Source organism: Pipistrellus hanaki (assembly GCF_964339955.1).
Source record: "Pipistrellus hanaki genome assembly, chromosome: 17".
Taxonomy (NCBI): Eukaryota; Metazoa; Chordata; class Mammalia; order Chiroptera; family Vespertilionidae; genus Pipistrellus; species Pipistrellus hanaki.
This window is the reverse complement of record NC_140519.1, coordinates 38,078,961-38,101,543: the sequence shown is the minus strand read 5'-3', so window position 1 is coordinate 38,101,543 and position 22,583 is coordinate 38,078,961. Positions and strand designations below refer to the sequence as shown.

Sequence of the window (22,583 nt, the reverse complement as noted above, 5' to 3'; positions counted from 1 at the left end):
AACTAACAGACTTTAGCCGAAACTGGTTTGGCTCAATGGATAGAGCGTCGGCCTGTGGACTGAAAGGTCCTGGGTTCGATTCCGGTCAAGGGCATGTACCGTGGTTACGGGCAAATTCCCAGTAGGGGGTGAACAAGAGGCAGCTGATCAATAATTCTCTCTCATCGATGTTTCTAACTGTCTATCCCTCTCTCTTCCTCTCTGTAAAAAATCAATAAAATATATTTAAAAAAAAAAAAAAAAACTAACAGACTTTAACACCCAACTATAATATGGAAAGGAAGTTTTTTCATGTTTAAGTCAAGGTCTAAAATACTTTCCAAATTCCTCCCCCACTGTATGCATTCACAGATCCAATGGACTAACCCTGACTTTGTTCACAGTATTATCCCCAGAAGCCTCCACACCACACGAACCTCTCAATACATGAATATCTATGATTCAGCCATTAAAGCCCAACTCCTCTGAAGCCATTTCTGATGTCCCAGGGAAATTTTCTAATCTCTACATTGTGCTTAGATCCCAATTTTGTAACTTAAAGACCACTATTTTCATATGTGTCTAGTCCTCTCCCTTACTAGACTGAAAGTTTTCATGGTCAGGGAAAAGATAATCTCTTACCCTCATTGCATTCTACTTTAGTCTTTCCCCAATTTCAACACACAGTGCAATGCCTATCAAAATGAAGAAAATCAAAACATATTTAAGGAATGACATCTAATCTCCTCTAACACAATTGAAGCTTCTTAAGGAAAACAGAAAATAGCAAAGAAATAAAAAAGAAATCAAACAAACTTCAGGTACATATTCTTAATTGAAATTGCAGATAAAGAACATAAATTGCCAATGTTCATGTAATAAAATACTGTGTAATGACCAAAGCAAACAATCTAATGGAAGAATCTCACAAACATTATTTTGAGTGACAGAGCCAATCAAAAGAAATATGTTAAACAATTAAAATTTATATTAATTGCTCAATATTGCTCTCATGAAATATTGATCACTGTGTCATTCCCACCATATCCTACATATTTCACTCCTGATCTTAGGAGCTAAAAGAAGTAAAGGTTAACCTGGTATAAACAATAAAGAAAAATTTGTTAAAAGTTTATTTTTAAATGTTTAGAAATTATGTAATATAGAATGAAAGACAAAATATTTTGAAAAATTAAATGCTAAGAAACTGGAGTTTACTAAAAGCTTGTTCATTGAGACTAAAATAAAAAAATTTAAATGAGAGTAAGATAATTTATGTTCAATGTTACTTAAACCATAGTGGTAATTAGTTTGAAACTTTTACACAATTAAACACTGAAATTAAAAATATTTTTAAACAAAAAGTATAGGCTATTTTGCTGATTTACAATGCTAACTCCAACACACCAACTAAAATTTTTTTTCAATGTGCTATAAAATGCCCTAATTCAAAAGCTGTGGCCTGTGGCAAATATGCTCTTCTCTTTATTGAATGAAATATATACATAGCATCATATGTTTTTTTAAAAAAAACTGAAATGTGAATTTTAAAAATCCAAATGAAAGCAGCTTACATAATCTGAGGAAGGGAGGGACCATGAATGGGAACAGGGTTGACATTTAATGACATAACCAGGGAGCCTTACTAAAAAAAATCCTCACTGCATCAGATAAAAAAGCTCTCATGCTCACATGATTTTTATTTAATTCAAGAATTATTTGATGTACTTTTTCTGGTATTTTATTTGCTTAATTTAACTAAGATAGATATCAATTTATTAAGATTTGTATAAATTACTTTCAATTTAGAGTTGTTAACAATAGATTATAGTTTACATAATGTTTATGGGAAACAATTTAAAGAAATTATTTCAAAGCAATACATTTCTGTAAAATATAGCAAAAATATCATTGAAATAATGAGAAGTGGTCTTAACTTTAAAAAAAAAAAAGCAAATCATACCCAAACAGATATTTGCATTCTGTGAACTTATGCTTTTAGTATTAAATTGGAATATTTTCTTTTAGATGTCAGCAGACATATTTTAAATCACATCTGACAATATTTATAGTATTTATCCTTAAAATAAACCTTACCTATTTAAATATTCAATATTTTTCATATAAAGGTTATACTATAATCCATTTAGGAAATTTTGGGTTTTCATTTTTAAAAGTTGTTAAGCATCTTTTATAGTAAACTGCACTGTGTTTCTAATAAAATTTCAGTGTTATGAATAATAAATCAGCACATAATTGAGAAAACAGTATTCACAAATATCTATTAAAGTTGATATCAACCAGGACATATCATATGGTATTTATTAATAAATTAGAATATAAAACTTGAATCAAATGCAACATGTTATATATACACAAATAAAATGTTTAAAAAGTAAATCTCTAAACAACATAAGTAAATGATATATGAGGACTCTGAATGATTAGCACAAAACTTAAACTACCAAGTAAAAATAATAATAATCATTTAATAATGTTTTCATTTAATAGAAGAACTGGTTCCAAACTTAATTAGTTGCAATTTCTATATTTTTAAATTTCTGGATCAGTAGTAAATTTCTTTGAAAATGTGAGCACTTACTTTATAAATTTCATTCTAAAAGTTATATGTTATTAAAGAAACATTATCAGCAAATGAAATACTTTAGATATAAAAAATGTAAATTTTCTGAAAGTTATGTTGCTTTTCAAAATAACTAATAAAAACCATTCTGTAAAAATAAGCTTACTGATTAAGATGAGAAAGTAAAGATATATTCCAAATAATTGAAATAATCTCAATTTTAAAATGTAGAAATATTAGAATATAATTTCATATATTTAAATCGTATCTCATGTATTTAAACAATTATTTCTTTAATATATTAAAAGTATTGCTTTCATCTAAAAAAAAAAAAGGTTATGATTAGTAACTATTGTCTTTCTTGCTATAAGTCTCTTTGAGTTTAGGAAAATATGACCTCCAAATAAAGTAACCCGATACTGAATGATAAGTAATATTAAAATTGATTTCTTCCCAAGTGCAATGATTACACATAAATATGTCAAATCTTTTAAATGTATGTAATGGGTATACTTTTCTCAGAAACTATGAATACACATAAAATTGTTACTTAGTTAATACTTTAGCCTTAATATTAACATGCAACGTTTTAGTTACTCTTTGTTTTCTCTCAAAGACAAGAAAAAAAGTATTTGCCCTTGCAGTTCCTATTACATTATGAAGCAGCAACGTTTTACTATAGTTCCAACATAAATTAACAATTATAACCCAGACAACAGTTATGACTACCACAAAAGATATTATAATCTAATGCACAAATATTAAAGAGACTTTTAGTGTCTCCTTAAAAGACAGAATAAATTCAGATATTTTCCTAAGGTTTTGTATAAAACCAACACACTGACATAAAACAGATTCAACTAGCTTTTCCCTCCTAAGATAATAAATAAAAATTACCATAAACCACATTTCAACGTAATACTTACCAGCATGTGGGTAGTTTCAGAAGTTTAACATACAGAGCAGTGCTGAAAGAGGGAATAATCGGTACAGGTAAGCAGTAAGATCCCCTGTAATCCAAAGACGTCAGTCCTGCCTGGAAACCAAATATCTAAAACAAAAAGAAAAGATCCGAATGTTCACACAGACAAAGTTTGGATGGAATACGTCAGTTTCAATTTGCTCTACAACAGCTGCACACTAAATATGTTCCAATGTCTTTTCCACTTCCCAAACATCAACATTTTTTATTCATTTTGACATTAAGTCAGAATTAAGAAATTTAAATATACAGTACTTCTTTCACAGCCCTGTTCTTTTTGTGACTAATTTTAAGGCTGCCATTTCTATATTTAATTCTCATTTAGTGTTTTATTATCTGCTAAAATGCACATCTTTTCTATTAATATAAACAACTGACCTCATTGCGCACATTTTAAATACTAACTATAATAAATTACTATTTATATTATTTTGTGTCTAAAAGAACATGAACTACATCAAGAAGAATCTTAATAATGCATTTTGCCTTCAACTTACATTATGTACACAAAAAAAATATCAAAATATATCCTAAAGTATTGTATATTTTCCCTTTTGTGTATGAATATAATTGTTGGGCTGAGATTTGTAACTCAGAAAATTTGTGACAGAAATCACTCCTCTTATGTTTATATTTAAAACTAGCAGATCACACTCAAAAAATTTATAAGCATTCCCTAAAATGTCTGAACACTATATTTGCCTTCATAGGAAAAATCAAATGTAACACCATATTTTACATAAAACATTGCAGAGAACTAAATATGATTATTTCCGCTCCAATTACTTCCTATCAGGTAAAAGATAAACATCTCAAACAGAAAATACTGACACACAGAAATGCAAAACAAAGAGTTACTATTTTCCAACAACATGCAAAAGCAGCTTAACCCCAACATTTAACTTTCATTATTATTTTTTATTCCTTGGATTTATAAAGCATGAACTTTCCTATCTCTAGGGTTAACAACAAATGCTACAGGCCATAATAAAACATGTTAAAAAATTCTCAGTAACTAATTTTCAAAATAACTTTCATATAATGGACATAAATCAATGATCAATTTCTTAGAAAGTTATTAAGCTACTTCCAAATGGTTTCAAAAGCTGTTATGCCCTTAATCCTTCATCAAACTTACAATGTCAAATCCTTTTCTCTAAAGTCAGTTTTCAGGGAACAAAATAATTTTATGGATATAAGACATTAGTTAGAATTATATACTTTCAAAGAAACGTGCATTTCAAAGGTAGGTCCTATCTAATTTACTATCAAGGAAAAGGGAAGTAATACATTAATTAGTATGTTAATATATTAATTCCTCTAAGTCCTGCTATTAAGACAAGTGACAAAAAGAAACAGAATGGAGGAGAAACTGAAAACATGTTTCTAACACTTAACTGATCAACCTTAAAAATTAAGTTATTCCACCTTCATTCCCTTTGAGGACTTATTTTAAGCAACACTAATATACAAAGAACTTCTGGGCACTGTGCAATTTTAGCATTTCATGCTTCTTCTGAAAGACACACTAAAAAATTCTGAAATTTATAATTATTAATACCACTAATTACAAAACATGATTATGAAAATATGCCCAACCTCTAACTATTTCTATCAATAGAATGTGCCTAAGGATAATGTCTTATCACAATACTAGGTTATCCAGCTAACAGGTCTCTCAAGCCACTTTCTCATATTCTATAAAATGCCCCAATAGTATAATCACAGACACTATCATTAAATATACTCAGATGGAAAGTGGGTGTAGAGGAGATCCCCTGCTGGCCACTTGCAGAACTGCAATGAACTTTGAAGAAAATACATATTATTCTGTAATATTTCTGAAGTTGGTTTGTGTGCGTGTTTTTTTAAATATATTTTATTGATTTTTTTACAGAGAGGAAGGGAGAGGAAGAGGAATAAAGAGTTAGAAACATCGATGAGCGAGAAACATCGATTCAGCTGCCTCCTCACACTCTGGGACCTTTCAGTCCGCAGGTTGATGCTCTATCCACTGGGCCAAACCGGTTAGGGCAATTTCTGAAGTTTTTACTAAATTTATATGTTGTCCAGAGATGCTTCTAAGAGAACATTCAAACAAATATCTATAATAATAAAAGGATAATATGCTAATTAGACCAGATGTCTTCCAGATGTCATTCCGGATGTCCTTCCTGACAAACCCGGGGAGAGGGGAAGCCAGCCCAGGTCCTGGGTGCCTGCAGGCGGCCTGGGGGAAGCAAGCCCTGGTCCCGGGTGCCTGCAGGCAGCTGGAGGAGGGAAGCCCAGGTCCAGGGTGCTGGAGTGAAGCTGGCGCCGGCAGCTGGATCCCGGGTGCCAGAGGGGAGCTGGTACCAGCAGCCAGGGGAAGGAAGGCCTACGCTTGCACAAATTTTCATGCATCAGGTCTCTAGTAAATTATAATGAAATAGAGCCTATCTACCACATCAAAAATAATTATTTCAATATAACCAATTTTCAAATATTTCCTTTAAATTACAGCAATAAGACACATAGATTTACAATACCTATATAACCTAATACCTTATCAATAACCCTTGACCAAGATTACATATACTTCATCTAGAAAAAGGAAAACCAGCACAGTCTGAATTAAGGCTGCTTTCACCAAGGATAGTTCAAATATTCAACAATAAAAAAGAGAAATAACTCTATTTTTAAATGGGCAAAAGACTTTAACAGATATTTCTCCAAAGAAGATATGCAAATGGCCAATAAGCAAATGAAAAAACTGCTTAACATCAGTCATTATGGAAACATGAATCAAACCCACAAGATACTACTTCACAACCACTAAGATAACTAAAATAAAAAAAGACAAACAATAACAAGTGTTAGTGCAGATGTGGAAGAAAATAGGAACCCTCCTCATTCACTGTTGATGGAATAGTACAACAACGTGACAATCCCTTTGGAAGAGAAGTTTGGCAGTCCCTAAAAATGTTAAAAATGACCAGGGAACCTCATACCTAAGTTATACCCAAGAGAAATAGAAAATTTGTGATCATGGTTCTGGTACAGAGGCGGCAGCGATGGGAGGAGTGGCATGGGAGCCAAAGACCAATCCTGAATCCGTGGCCACAAGCCCAGATCCTCAGCACACAGGGAGTTGAGACGCCCAGATGTGCTGCAGTACCAGAATCTGGACCATGGGGAGCTCCCTAGAACTAAAATCAAGATGTTCCGCAACATGAGGGATGTAGAGCCTGAGGATCCCATTTTCCTGATGGACCTCTTTGCTGTCAACATATGAACCGAATGTGTCAAGTAGCTTTGGATATAGCCCCTTCCTCAGCATTATAGATGGCAACATGCCAGGGACCATGCCTGCCAGCTGCAGGATGCAGGCGCGGGCTACCTCCCCCTCTGGGATGCTGGAAATATTGGGTGGCTTCATGGACATGTTTGGAATAATGAATGACATGATTGGGAACATGGAACACATGACTGCTGAAGGCAACTACCAGACCTTTTCATCCTCCACTGTCATCTCCTACTCCAATATGGGTGATGCTACCCCCAAGGTCTACCAGATGTCAGGGATGCACTCGGCACCAGGAGACTCTGAGGACCATGTGGCAACTGGACCATAGACTAGAGCAGATGTCCACTGGACATCACATCATAGACACAGCTCACATCCTCCAGTGCTCCCAAAGCCACTGTAAGGGGACCAGGAGCAGCAGGAACACTAAACCTCGATGAAAGTGAGGCCGCAATATCTGATGATGAGTGGTGGAGGGAAACGTCCAAATCACCCAGCGCCCTCTGGAATTCTGAGGGCATGAGGCTCCAGGCAGTGGGGACCCAAAGGCTGAGGGGCCTCCCCTCGGGCTATTCAGGGTCCTGAGGACTCCCTATCCTGACAGTCCTGCGGCTATAGCTGGTGAGGGGCCTGGGCCCTCAGCCTCTCTCCTATAGGCTGAGAGGCTGTGAAATCATTGCCTGAAATAACATTTTCCTTTCCTTTCCAATTTCCATTCCCATTTTAAGATTAAATTAACAGGCAGTTGGCCCCTACCTCTCCCTGGGGTTCTCACAGAGAACTTTTCACTGCCACTTTTACCTACTTTTTCCTTCTTTAACCCCCTTATCGCCATGACTCAACATCTCCTGTATACACTAACTTGATTTTTTCATTTTGCAGCTCCATTTTTGAACAACCTCACCTTCCTCATTCCACCCCTGCCATACTCTGAAGACTTTTGGGAGGAGCTCTGGGTTTAGGGACCTCCTCCATCCCTCAGCTACCTTGAATCTTTGTCAACCTCCTCCTCAGATCCCCTAATAGAGGGCTACAGCCTGCATCCAGGGCTGAGTGTGAAGACAGGGGACTAGTTCCCGACCTATTCTCCCTTCCCATACCCTACATATCACAAAAATATCCCCTATGTTCTTCTCTACCTTTATTCGATTTGTGCAACTTATAACTAGGAGTTTATGGAAGAAAGAAAGGAATGGAAGGGGAAAAAAGAAAACTTGAGTTCACACACAAAAACCTATACATAAATGTTCATAGCTGTATTATTCATACTAGCCAGAAAGTGGAAACACAAATGTACACCAACAGATAAACAAAATATATATAACCATACATACAATGTAATATCAGTAATCACCCATAAAAAAGGGAAAATGTATGGATACATAGTACAATTTAATGAACCTTGAAAACATTATGCTAAGTGAAAAAAGTCACAAAAGACATATATTATGTGATTCCATTTATATGAAATGTCCCATATAGGCCAATACATAGAGACAAAAAGTAGATTAATGGTTACCAGGGGGCAAGAAGGCAAGAGCAAATGGGGAATGAATGCTAATCAATAGAGAGGTTTCTTTTTTCAGGTAAAGTTCTGGAATCAGTAGATAGTGATGGTGGTTGTATTAACTCTGTGAAAATTCTAACTTTATTTTAACACTACAATAGTGAAAATTAAACTTTGAAAATTTCCTCAAAGGTTATATATAGTAACCATCCCAAATAACATGAATTGCTAATAAATTTTACAATAAATCATTTCTTTGAGTCAGTTCCAACTAGTCATATGAAATAACTCTACCAAATCCTGAAATTTATAAAATGTACTTGACTACTGATAAAGCATCAAAAATGCAATGAAATATTCAAGACTCAAGGATTCTTTGAAGTATTCACACTACTAATGAAAAGTTATTCTACATATACTATTCCCACTCTGCTCTCACCTAACTTCTTGGCACATTTAACTTATCAATCATAACAACAGTCAAACTAACCAAATGTAAAAGACAGCTAGACAGCATCTATAGCAAAAGACCTTTTCCCAAAACATAACTTTACCTAAACTACATTATAACTAACTTTCAAATTACCCTGGAAATTTAATTGAGATTTTAATATATTAACAATAACAGTAGTAAAGAACTATTCCAATAACTTTCATGTCAGCATGGATGATAAACATATTAGTAACCAACGGCTTTTATAACTATTTTCTTTGAGGACAAGGCATGCCTTATCCACTTTTATTGCTGAATGTCTGCAATATAGAAAGAACTTAATATTTACCAAGTTAATAAGTAGAATACCTTGAAAGATTAATGAACTACCTAAAATTAGACCTGTTTCAAAACAAAGCGAATATTCTTAACATTATAATCTGATATTCACATTGCACCAATATTTTACAAAACCATACGCCACAATGTATTAATTGTGATAATTAATTTTAAAGCACAAATGTAAAATTATATATATACTAGAGGCCCAGTGCATGAAATTCATGCACTTGGGGGAAGGGGGTTGTTCAACTTAGCCTGTGCCCTCTTGCAGGCGGGAGTTCGATCAGAAACCGGAAGTTGGATGGCTCACTATGACATGTGCTGACCACCAGGGGGAGGCATGAAACAAAGGAAGGCCTTAGCCAGAAGGCCCCAATCGGCCAAGGTCACAGGCCAACTCTAGAGACCCTACCTGTGCACAAATTTCGTGCACCAGGCCTCTAGTTGATCAATATTTGAATTTATCTTTTTGTATTGGTTATAGTAGTATTACTTATTTACCACAAAAAAAAAAAAAAATGGAGTTGAGCAAAGCCTCCAATAATTAACTTTACATAACTTGATTTAAAGTAATCAAAATTTTTCCTGTGTCAAGAAAATAACATGAATACAGTAAAAGGAAAATGACTAAAAAACGTGTTAAAATACTCCTTATAAAACACTGTCTCATATAAATGTTCCCCTCCAAGAAATCATGAGTCTTTTAGAACACTATTATAAACTAAATGCTCTTTCTGAAAAGCATTTAGTTTATATTATTATGAAAAGCATTTAGTTTATATTATTATAGGATAAGGATCTACAGATCCTTATCCTATAATAATAAAGAGCTTTTGCTGCCTCTGCTTATAAATAACATTAATGATACAGAAAATCTTTAAAAATTATAATTATTATTCTTACAAACATTAATTTCCTCAAATAATTAAAGAGATATCTTTGAATCAGGTACACTTTATTTCTTATGCATTTTAATTATATTAAATAATGAATATATCTGTCATATCTTATTTAAATTTCACTTTATAAGATACTAATTCTGTGAAATTACAATTTAAGAAAAAACATATTTATTTAATTCTCCCCATGCCACCAGATACTAATAAAGAAAAAAGTTCACTTTTCATACCTTAAGGTAGCAGTGTGCATAGCAATAATGAAGCAGGTTATCAGAAGGCTGAGTAAGGCTGCTGACCACTTGCACCAAACGCTCAGCATACATTGGCACAGAATGTTCCAGATTAATTTTATCTACCAATATCTGAATAGATGGCAAAGGCCGAAGAGGTTGGAAATTTGTAGTATTCATGAAGTTAGTTGAATTCTGGAAAACAAGAGTGTTCACATTGTATTTCAGGAGAACAGTGACTGATGTGCAATGTTCTCTATATATATAAGCTTCAGACTAGCACATTTTATAGTGATATCAAATCAATCTAGAAATGGTGCCTTTCTATAGGATTCTCTTTTCAAAACCAAATATAATATTCAATAGTCTGCTCCATAATGTCTCTGGATCTATTTTGTTCATCAAGACGGGGGTGGGTGGGAAGAAATTAACCAAAGAATTTGTATGAATATATGCATAACCAGACAATAGTGTGGTTAAGGTACAGGCCAGGGGAGACCCAGAAAGGGGCACACAGGGGCATACTTTATATGCATGTGGCAAACTCAGAAAGCAAAACATTGTATATGTCCTAAACAAATTATTAAACACTTAATAAGTCCTTATCCTATAATAATAAAGAGCTTTTGCTGCCTCTGTAAGTAATAAACCATTTAATATCTGTACTTATGGCTTCCTTACTGGCTGAATCTGTCAGCCCACTTGAAAAATATAGCTAGATATGGTCTGACTTCTAGACTGATGCCCTCCTTATATAGCCTTAGCTTAAGGTTAGTGTATTTAAATATATAAAAGTTACTCTCTAAGAAAAAGCAATGATAGTTACATTGCTTTAACTTTAAAATGGACTAGAGGCCTATTGCACAAAGATTCGTGCAATAGGCCTTCCTTCCCCTGGCTGCCGGCACTGGCTTTCCTCCAGCACCAGGGACTCAAGCCACAGTGGAGCCAAGCCTTCAGCCTTTAGGGGAGCCAACCCTTCAGGCTTGGCTCCGGCTGCAGAGGAGCCTTCAGTCCTCAACCCTCAGTCCTCAGTCTTTAGTCTTCACTGAGGCAGAGCCTTCAGTCTTCGTTCCATGCCTGTGTATGCAAATTAACCTGCCATTTTGTTGGGTTAATTTGCATGCTCATTCCTGATTGGCTGGTGGGCTTCACGGAGGTATGGTCAATTTCCATCTTTCTCTTTTATTAGTGTAGGTACTTACATAAGCAAATATACTTTTACTTAATCACCTTCCTTTTCCAATATCAGAGTCAACAAATATGGAGATATGGAAAAACAAGTAGTAAACCACAAAATATACCTTTTCTCCCATAATGACAGGTAGCAAATGATCCAGCAAATTGAATTCAGCCATAAATATTGTGCAGGTACATTTGAGGAGAGTAATACTTGTATGCCGAGTAGGAATATACTCCTCCAAAGATGCCACTTCTTCCACACTCATTATTGTTTCATTTTCATCTTTAATATCTAAAATGAAACAAAATTTCAATTAATTTTTAAATAATTTTCTTGAATTACTGAAAAATTCATTGGCTACCTGAATTTTAAGATCAAATTCTATTTTTAAACAACAAGCAGTTTCTTTAAATCAATATAAATTAAATTACTCTAAAATATAAATATATGTCTTCGCTATATAAAATTTTATATTTTTATTTTTAAATGTTTTTTTTAATATTTTAAAGAAATTCCCAATCTCTTTTGTCAAAGAAATAACAGCTTCTATTCATGAAAACACCATTAAGATAATGTAAAAGCCAGACAGACAGAGAAAATATTTCCATAGACAGGTACATATATAGATATAAATATATACATAAAGGACTTATACCCACAGCATATTCAAAATTAAAAAATTTAAACCCCCTAAAAATCAATAATAATAAATGATTTCATTGAAATATGGCCCAAAAAAACCTTAAATAAGCAAAAGACAATATAACCAAATGGACAAAAACCCTATCAAAAGCTAGTTACTATCATCAGGTATCAGTAACTGCAAATAAAGTCACAATGTGATAGAACTACAGATCCACGACAAAAATTAATACAATAAAGAACTGTTTCTTTGAAAAGATTAATAAATTGACAAGTACCTGACTGGCTTGACTAAGGAAAAAAGAGAATATATCCACATAAACAAAATCAGAAAAGAAAAAGAAGTTACCACACAGACTGTCAAACCTGAGAGGGCAGGGGGTGGTATGAGATCAACCAAAGGATTTGTATGCATACATATGAGCATAACCAATGGGCACAGTCACTAGGTGGGTGAGGGCATGTGCTGGTGGGTGGAAGGGCCGGGAAGAGGTCAATGGGGGGGAAAGGAGACATATGGAATACTTTAAAACAGCGGCTGCCAACCGGTGGTCCTCAGACAACTGGTGGTCCATGAGGCCTGAAAAGTTGGCGCCCACTGCTAAGCAATGAAGAATTAAAGAAAGAAAAAAAGTCAAGCACACAGCCAGGGACAATGAATACAAAAAGATATCAATAAAAAATGAGAAAATAAAGAAAAAAAGAAGTTACTACAGACATCACAGATATGCAAAGGATCATACTAGAATACTTTGAAAGACTTCCTAGATTGCATCATGAAGAACTAGAAAATCTAAATAGACCAATCACATTGAAGAAATTGAAACAACCATCAAAAACCTACACACACACAAAAAAGTCCAGGACCAGATCACTTCACCAGTAAATTCTACCAAACATTTAAAGAAGATTTGATACTGATCCTCCTCAAACTCTTCCAAAAAATTAAAGAACAAACAATAAACTTCCTAACGCATTTCATGAGGCCAGCATAACCCTGATACCAAACCCTCGGAAGAATAACACAGGCCAATATCTCTGATGAATTCAGGTGCAAAAGTCCTAAACAAAACACTAGCAGATCAAATACAACAATACATTAAGAAAATAATACATCGAGAACAATTAAGTGGGTTCATTCCAGGCACAAGAATGATTCAACATATGCAAATCAATCAATGTAATATATGATATTAACAAAAGAAAGGATAAAAAGCATTTGATAAGATACAACATCCATTTATGATTATAATATTCAATAAAATAGGTACAGAAGGAAAGTAGGTTAACATACCAAAGGCCACATATGACGAATCCTCAACCAATGTAATATTCAACAGTAAAAAGCTCAAAGCCTTTCCTCTAAAATCAAGAACAAGACAATGATGACCATTCTGACCACTCTTATTCAACATAGTTCTAGAAATCCTAGCCAGAGCAATCAGGTAAGAGAAATAAATAAAAGGCATCCAAACTAGGAAGGAAGAAATAGAAGTTTCACATTTTGCAGATGACATGATTTCTGTATACAGAAAACCCTAAAAACTCCACCAAAAAACTATTAGAAATAATAAACAAAAACAGTACAGTTGCAAGATATAAAATCAATGTACAAAAATCCTCATCTTTCCTATATATTAACAATGAAGCTTCAGAAAAATAAATAAAAGAAAAACAATTCTTTTTGCAACTGCAACAAAAAGAATAAAATACCTATGAATAACCTCAACAATGATGTGAAGGACCTATAGACTGAAAACTACACAGCATATTTAAAACAGACTAAAAAGACACAATGAAATGAAAGATATTCAGTGTTCATGGTTTGAATCAACATAGTTAAAATGGCCATATTACCCAAAGCAATATACAGATTTAATGCAACTCCCACTGAAATTCCAATGTCATTTTTTTTAAAAAATATATTTTATTGATTTTTTACAGAGAGGAAGAGAGAGGGATAAAGAGCTAGAAACATCAATGAGAGAATCATTGATCAGCTGCCTCTTGCACACCCCCTATCAGGGATATGCCCGCAACCAAGGTACATGCCCTTGCCTGGAATCGTATCTGGGACCTTTCAGTCCACAGGCCGATGTCCTATCCACTGAGCCAAACCAGTTTCGGCTCCAATGTCATTTTTTAAAGAAATAGAAATATCAGATTTGTACTGAATCGCAAAAGAACCCAAATAGCCAAAGCAATCCTGAGAAAAAAAGAACAAAGCTAGAGGTGTCACACTATCTGATTTCAAATTATACTACAGGACTACTATTTTTCTCTCAATATGCTGATAATAAAAACAGCATATTGAGAGAAAAATAGTCACACAGACCAATGAAACAGAACTGAGGACCCACAAATAAAGCCACATGTATATGGGCAAATAATTTTTGACATAGGAGCCAAAAGCACACAATGGAGTAGACTCTTCAGTAAATAGCGCTGGGAAAATTGGAGAGCCACATGCAAAAGAAAGTAGATTACGGTTTGTCCCCATGTACATTTGTTTAACAAAAGTATGTACTAGAATGTTTTTGGCATCAGTATCATAATAACTGGAAACTAACCAAATACTAATAGTAAAATGGATAAATAAGTTATAATATATTCACACAACGGGAAACTATCCAGTAATGAGAATCTCATTTACATAATGTCAGTTAAATCCAGAGACGAAAGAGTGCATACTGTGTGATTCTGTTTACATGAATTCTAAAATAAACAAAGCAAAACCTATGATGTTAGAAGTAAGGAGAGTGGTTACCCTGGGGGTCAGAGTAGTAACCAGAAGAGGGCACAAAGAGACTTCTGGAGGTTGGTAAGCATCTTGAACATTTACACAAGTGTGGTTAAGTTTGCAAAATTCACAGAACTATACCCTTAGGTTTTATGAGCTTTCCAATATATATATATTACACTTCAACAAATAGCTACCAAAAAAGTGGAGTAGAACTGCTAACTACTTAAGATTTAATGCCTGTGCACTAGTATAAATGTAGCAAATATACAGGGTTTGTCAAAAGGTTTACAATTGTTCACATGGAAAAAGACATGCAGGTTATTATCACAGTAAAATTTTCATATACTCACACTGGAAACCTATCATTGCTCACTGCTGTATGTATATACAGTACAGGCAGCTATCACTTTATACAATTCAAATATTCACGAATTTGTTTAAAAATGCCAGTTCCCAAAAAGCACATTTCAAATATCAGTTACCACAATATTGTAAATGTAACTAACTGCATAAAGTATAAAGCTCACTGCTAGTTGTTCAGCTCATAAATCATCTCTATATATAAAAGCCTAAGCAACTGTTATGACCAGTTGACCAAACTATTGGTTGACCAGTCGCTATGACACGCACTGACTACCAGGGGACAGATACTCAACACAGAAACTAACCCCTGGTGGTCAGTGCACTCCCACAGGGGGAGTGCCGCTGAGCCAGAAGCTGACCAGGCTCACAGCTGGCAAGCACAGCAGTGGTGGCAGGAGCCACTCCCACCTCCGATGCAGGCAGGCGGTAAAGAGTGAGTGGTCCCGGACTGTGAGAGCCCCGGAATGCGAGGGGGATGTCTGACTGCCAGCTTAGGCCTGATATCTAGGGGGATCAGGCCTAAGTCAGCAGGCAGACATCTCTAGAAGGGTCCCAAACTGCTAGAGGATTAGAGGCTGGGCTGAGGGACCACCCCCCTAGTGCACAAATCTTGTGCACCAGGCCTCTAGTTACATAAATAAGAGATGAGCATCATGATCAGTGATCAATCATGTCACTTGTTTCCAAGTTTGTCCGTTTGGTTACTAGTTAATGGTATTTGTTATATTTAGGTCACGCATGGATAGTAAAGCATGTGGTTGTATTGCCTCTTTGATTACTAGTGACAAACCCACATGACATTTTACAAAAATTGGTAACTGAAACAGGGAACTGGCAGTCTAAGATGAAAGTGCAACAACCAAACAAAAACCAATAATGTTGGAAACTGAAATTTTAATTGAACATAACTGGTGTTTCAGAAGGGCTAACCATGGAAATATCAGAACTGCATCCTTGGAGAGACTAGATATGCAGCTATGGGTGTTCAGTATCATTTAGGGTAACAGCAAATATGCTGTGATAAAAATCAAATGTCAACAAAAACAGAAGCTTATTTCTCTTTCAGATAATAATCTGAGTCTCAAGGGTCAGAACAGACATGGTATTTCCACACTAGGAAGACTCGGGCTCTATCTTACTGCTCTGTTACACGTAGGATGCAGTTTTCACTTCAGGGTCTAAGATGACAGCTACAGCTTCTGCAACTAAATACATGGAAGTCAGATAGGGAAAATTTACTAAAATGGGCAAGTTAGCAAAATACAAAAAAAAAGAAAAAAAAAAGATTATATAACCATTCAAATCAATTGGCAAGAGATTCAAAATTAAGATGAAAACAAACCTGGTTTTAGCCCACTATATGGTTCATATTCATGTTCCAAGGCACAAACAATCATTTTCAAAATTCTATGTACTGCACTGCTATCCAAGCGAAAATCAAGAGGACCTATAACAAGGCTTTTGGTAGACTTCTCCTGAACTATTCCCAAATCTTCACTTTTTCCTAAAGAAAAGTCTTGTTGATTTGCAGAACCTAAAAGAAGCCAAATTTTATATTAATATTTTCAGCATCAAACATACCAAGTATACATTTTAAAATTACTCTTCTCTCATCTTTTTAGCTTATAGCTTAATGCCTTAAACCAATTCTCCATCAGTTGCAAACACGGAACTTTGCTGATCTATAATTTTCTCTGTGCAGATGAGAAGATACTATCACCAAAAAACAACCAATTCAAAAAAATTATTCCTGTTAACTATTTCTGTTACAAGAAGTGCTATAAAATTTAAAGTCATTCCTAGAAATTTATTCTTTTAAATCTAATTCCTTATTTACACTAATAAAAGAGTAAAGATGCAAATTGACCTTACCTTCGCAAAAAAAAACCAGCCAATCAGAGTGAGTATGCAAATTAAACCAACAAAGATGGTGAGTTCATTTGCATAAACAGACACCGAGTGGCCGGGGGCAGGGCAAGACACTTGTGTTGTCACCATGGCACACCCTGGAGTCAACCTCACAAGATCCCTCCCTGGCCAGCCGTACCTGGGGCGGCGCCACAGCTCAAAGGTTGTCTGCAGAGTGAGCAGGGTCCCTCCAGCAGGTAGGCTCCCTTGGCCTGGCCTATGGGGATCAGGCCGAAACCGGCTCTCTGACATCCCCAAAGGGTCTCGGATTGTGAGAGGGCGGTTCTCGAGTGACACACCCCAGAATTGGGCTCTCTCCTCTCTGGTTCCAGGGAGCATCATCCAAGAACCACCACCAAGTCACCGCAACTCAGCAGCTCCTGTGCTGAGCACCTTCCCCCTGGTGGTCAGTGTGCATCATAGCTACCAAGCAGATGGTCAGACGGTCATTTAGCCATATATATAATCATTTATTTAAGTGCATAGTTAAAAACTACCTATTGGCTTCTTGAGAAATGTTTTGGTCTTCTTTGCATTCACCATATCTAACTTATCACCTAATAAATAGAAACCATTTTCTTAAATATGAAGTTAACCAAAACCATGGTGAACCTATTTTCACTAAGTTTTCAACATGTAAAAAGATTGAATAAGCAGAACACTCATATACTGATGTATAGACAAACATAAAATGGTTAAATTTTCAAAAATATATTGTTAGCATAATCAAATTAGAATAAGAATAAAAAAAACAAAGCCTGGCCAGTGTGGCTCAGTGAATTGAGAATTGTTGCATGCACCAGGAAGCTACTAGTTTGATTCCTGGTCAGAGCACATGCCTGGGTTCCAGGCTCAATACCCAATGAATGGGCCTGCAGGAGGTAGTTGATGAATGTCTCTCTCTCATCAATGTTTCTTTCCCCCACCTCTTCCTCTCTCAAAAGTAAATAAAAACAGCCAAAACCAGTTTGGCTCAGTGGATAGAGTGTCGGTCTGCAGACAGAAAGGTCCCAGGTTCGATTCCAGTCAAGGGCATGTACATTGGTTGTGGGCACATCTCCGGTAAGGGGTGTGCAGGAGGCAGCTGGTCGATGATTCTCTCGCATCAATGTTTCTAGCTATCTATCCCTCTCCCTTCCTCTCTGTGAAAAATCAATAAAATATATATTTTTTTAAAAAGGTAAAAGTAAACATATTTAAAAAATAAATAAATCCTATATACCCTGTTTCCCCGAAAATAAGACAGTGCCTTATATTAATTTTTGCTCCCAAAGATGTGCTAGGTCTTATTTTCAGGGGATGTCTAATCTTTCTATGCGCTAGGTCTTATTTTCGGAGGATGTCTTATTTTCAGGGAAACACAATAATAAAAGGCTAATATGCAAATCAACCAAACAGTGGAACGACCCGTCACTATGATGCGCACTGACCAGCAGGGGGCAGACGCTCAATGCAGGAGCTGCCCTCTGGTGGTCAGTGTGCTACCACTGGGGAGCACGACGCAATCACAAGCCAGGCAGCTCATGGCTGGTGAGTGCAGCAGCAATGTCAGGAGCCTCTCCTGCCTCGCATCACCACTAAGGATGTCCCACTACCAGGATGTCCCACTATTGTTTAAGCAGAGAGCAGGCCTAAGCCACCAGTCAAACATCCCCTGAGGGTTCCCAGGCTGTAAGAGGGCGCAGGCCAGGCTAAGGAAACCCCACCCCCACCCTCAAGTGCACGAATTTCATGCAACGGGCCTCTAATAAAATAATAAAAATAGCTTTGTAAAAAGAGCCCAAAAAAGGATAAAAATATATAATAATACACTATACGTCCACAGTTTTTAGAAGATTTTATTCTGACATTTCTGCTTCTAACAACAAACTTTAAAAGATCTATATAATTATCAAAATGTATTTAATACAGAAAAGGAAATATTTACTACTTTTGACAACTTATTATATAATATAAAATTTAATGCATCAAAATTTTAATATTAGATACATGATAACTAATTCTCGCTGATTATACAAATTGTCTTTTCCTTCCTTTTTATTTCATTTTAGTTTTCATCACTATTTATCTCCTCTTTCACCTCCACCTGCCCGGCTCCTCCCACCACCCCACAATCACTACGCTGTTGTCCGTGTCCATGAGTTTCATTAGATTCACAAAAAAGAGATTAAAAACGCCAAGAACCTAAGAAAATTAACATGGCATTAAAATTCAACCATTCCCCAGAGTAACAGAAAGTTAATCTAATGTAATAGAGGACCAACTGCTTCTGATAAAGCTGGAGGAAAAGCAAACATAAAAGAAAGAAAACGGTACCTTTGCCACTGCTGTTCTCCATTGTATATAGGTAATCCATGTAGAAAGCCCCAAACCTTTGCATTCCAGCCATCTCAGTATAAGTCTCCTGACAACAAAGCAAACAGAACACATGTATAGAAGAGACTTCTGAGTCTAAAATATGGTAAGTCAAGAACAGACATATGTCCCTACAAAGAAAATGTATCAACTGAAAGGAGTACCAAAATAACAAAAAAGCAGAGGTTATCCAAAGAATTCACTTCTAAGTAAGGTAATGTTACCTCTATCACAAACTACACAAACGGGCATCTATAGTTCCACTAGACATTTTGACCACTCTATCAATAATGTCTGCTTAATGAATACTTATAATGGAGGATAGTACACTCTTGACCTGTAAGACTATCAAAAACTATTAAATAATGTACACTCTTAAATATTTCAGTACACTTACATAAAACAGTTTAAACACTAAAGATAATCTAAGATATTTAAAAGTATGTTAATTATGCAGATCTATATTAAACTCTTTACTGTCAACAATAAAAGTAAATCTGTAGTGAAAAGGGTTAAGTGTAAATTACCTATTCTATTACACTAATCTTCAGATAATTTTTTGGATTTTTAAATTGATTCCATAGAAAATACATTAATATCATCTTATATGAAAAAGTCAAATAATACTAAGACATATACATAGTAATACATGAAATGCTTTATCTCTTCCCATTAATCCTACAACCCAAAGTGACTGAAATTAAAAGAGATACTTCTAGGTTTCCTCCATGACTATTTTAACAGTAAGGAGTAGATAAACTAACTCTGGCTGCATACCACATAAAAGTAGAGACCTTACGAACTCCTCAAACTTCTCTGGCTATAGAATTGGATGAAAACATTCTAAATGTCTCAGTAAACAAACAGCCTTAAGATGATATTAGATGAGAAGAAAGATAACAATAATAAATAGATAAGATGTCCACCCAAACACAGCCTAGAACTTGGCTCAAATATATATTCTCTGACCTTATGATGAGTTGCATCCAAGATAAATTCTGCACGAGTACCATTATTTTCTGGGCTTCGGTAATCAAACAGTGAATTTGTAAGGTATGTCAGGCCTTTCATACTCAAATTTTCACCACAAATGAAGAAACAGGCTTCCTGAATATAAATGCAAAATTTTTTAACAGGAGGAAAAATCATTAGACCGTTGAAGAAAATAAAACCTTGGTTTTATAACACCCATTCAGGAGTCAGTAGAAATCACTACAACTTGAAGTCCTGTAAAAAGACAAGAATGCTGTCTCTATTTTCACTGCCTATTTTGGCCAAGAACATTTTAACAAACCAAAAAGGAACTCCAAGTAGCTGCTATAAACAAGAAAGAAGTAACATTTATGAATTGGAAAGTATTCGGAGCTACTGTCCAGGTGTTAAGTGCTACCAACTTTCTAAATTCCCCTGAGCTCTATAACTTCTTACAGGGAAAACAGTTAAAGTTCCTCTCTAAAGCCAAAGATATATGTAGTCTAACAGACTTTTTGGTATGGTTAAACACTTCAATAAGCACTTCATTATCCCTACATTCCATCCAAAAAAAGCAGGAAAGGGAAGATTTTGACTTACGGTTTCACTCCTATTCATATTCTCTTCAAAATCTTTAACACCCATAATTCCTTTAAGGCACATGGCTCTGCAACCTACAAAACCAATCTGGCAATCAAAGAAAGGCTCTCCCATCATAAGGGCCTATGAGAGGAAAGGAAATAGAACTAAGAGCTTGAATTTCATAAAAATATTACAGGTTTTCCTTGAAGCATTTCTAAATCAGTCAAAAGATCTTTTGAACTGAGCCTTTTCAAATTTATTCTCCTCAGATCATAAATCCTATTAAAGTAAGAAACTTCTTACTTGTCCCTGTATCCCCAAACCTTTGTATCTCAATGGCTGGCACTTCATGAACACTAATGCACATATACATGTGAGCACACACAAGTTAAAATGAAAAAATAAATTAATATTGCATATTACAGTAAAATCTTGGTTAAAAAATTTATATCGACTAATCCTACTAATGATTAAAACAGAAATACAAAACTATAAATATATTTTAAACATGCCAACTATGATTAAAACCTATATTCATTCAATACTAACTTTAAGAACTGTCCAAAGATTTTAAAAATATATGTTAAATATTAAAAGATTACCTTACCTCAATTGTGGTTCCTTCTTGTTCCCAACACAATACTTCTTTAGATGTTACTTTTTGAGGACTATAATAACTACTTTCCGCTTGCATTTCAGTGAGCTAAGAAATAATATAAGAATGTTAAGTCAAATTAGTATTAAATGGTAATAAACTGTCATTATTATGATGGATTGATGGAAACACAGCCAATTTTAAGATTGGGGAAATTTAATTATTAAGCAGGAAAACAGGTGCAACGAACACAGCTGTAACAGATTATCCATGGTAAAAAGGTTGAATATGCTAGTCTAAGCTCAGATAGATAATTTAATACCTATACCACCTTATATTTAACTCCTTTTTCTTAACAATCTTACTTTAAAAGGTGAAAGCTGTAGTCCCATAGTCATAAAATGGTTCACATATTCTGCCAAAGTTTTTATATTTTAACCTCAATTCATTTTATATTCACTAATATATTCAGCCAGGTTTATTTCAATCGTTTCTAAGATTTCTCTCCATTTGCAACCAAAAAGAAAGCTGTAAGGAAACACAAACAGATTCAACGAAACGCTAGTTCTATGAAGGAAACATGTTCATAGGTTTTTATTTTTAAAATATGTGTTGCACTGTATGTTTGACTCTTTCAATCATGCAACAAATAACTAGATAACATGTACTAATCAATATGCTGACAAAAGAAAAAAAAATATGCTTGTACCATTGAATCTTACAACACATCATTTGTATGTATCCAAAAATTAGAAATAAATTTTTTTTTAAAGGTAATTTTCTAAATGCTATGTGGTATCCTGGTTTGGATCATGTACCAGAAAAGGGGCATTATGAAATTCAATTAAAGTCTGAAATTTAACAGTAATGCACTAATACTGGCATCCTAGGTATGACAGATGTGCTGGGGAAAGTAAAGAGGTTAGTAATGTGGGAACTGTGTAAGTATATGTTAACTTTCTGTATTATCTCTGCAACTTTTCTGTATATCTAAAACT

The 22,583-nt window shown here is 34.9% G+C and overlaps 1 protein-coding gene and 1 pseudogene across 7 annotated transcripts in view; one reads left to right on the top strand and one right to left on the bottom strand.

Moving 5' to 3' along the window:
• The window catches only part of VPS13B (vacuolar protein sorting 13 homolog B), a 522,947-nt gene that overhangs the window by 464,727 nt on the left and 35,637 nt on the right, over positions 1–22,583 (bottom strand). For all 6 annotated transcript variants that reach the window (XR_014793185.1, XM_084864486.1, XM_084864483.1 and 3 more), the window contains exons 9-16: positions 21,598–21,693; positions 21,009–21,131; positions 20,406–20,543; positions 19,398–19,485; positions 16,516–16,707; positions 11,547–11,716; positions 10,243–10,437; positions 3,490–3,614 (exon numbers count right to left, since the gene is read on the bottom strand). Coding sequence is in view for 5 of the 6 variants with exons in the window: in XM_084864486.1 (XP_084720612.1) it covers positions 3,490–3,614; positions 10,243–10,437; positions 11,547–11,716; positions 16,516–16,707; positions 19,398–19,485; positions 20,406–20,543; positions 21,009–21,131; positions 21,598–21,693 (1,127 nt within the window). In the remaining variant the exon portion in view is untranslated. The remainder of the gene's footprint in view (positions 1–3,489; positions 3,615–10,242; positions 10,438–11,546; positions 11,717–16,515; positions 16,708–19,397; positions 19,486–20,405; positions 20,544–21,008; positions 21,132–21,597; positions 21,694–22,583) is intronic.
• On the top strand, positions 6,745–7,456 carry LOC311611804 (myeloid leukemia factor 2-like; annotated as a pseudogene). Its single transcript has one exon. The product of its transcript is annotated as a myeloid leukemia factor 2-like (transcript).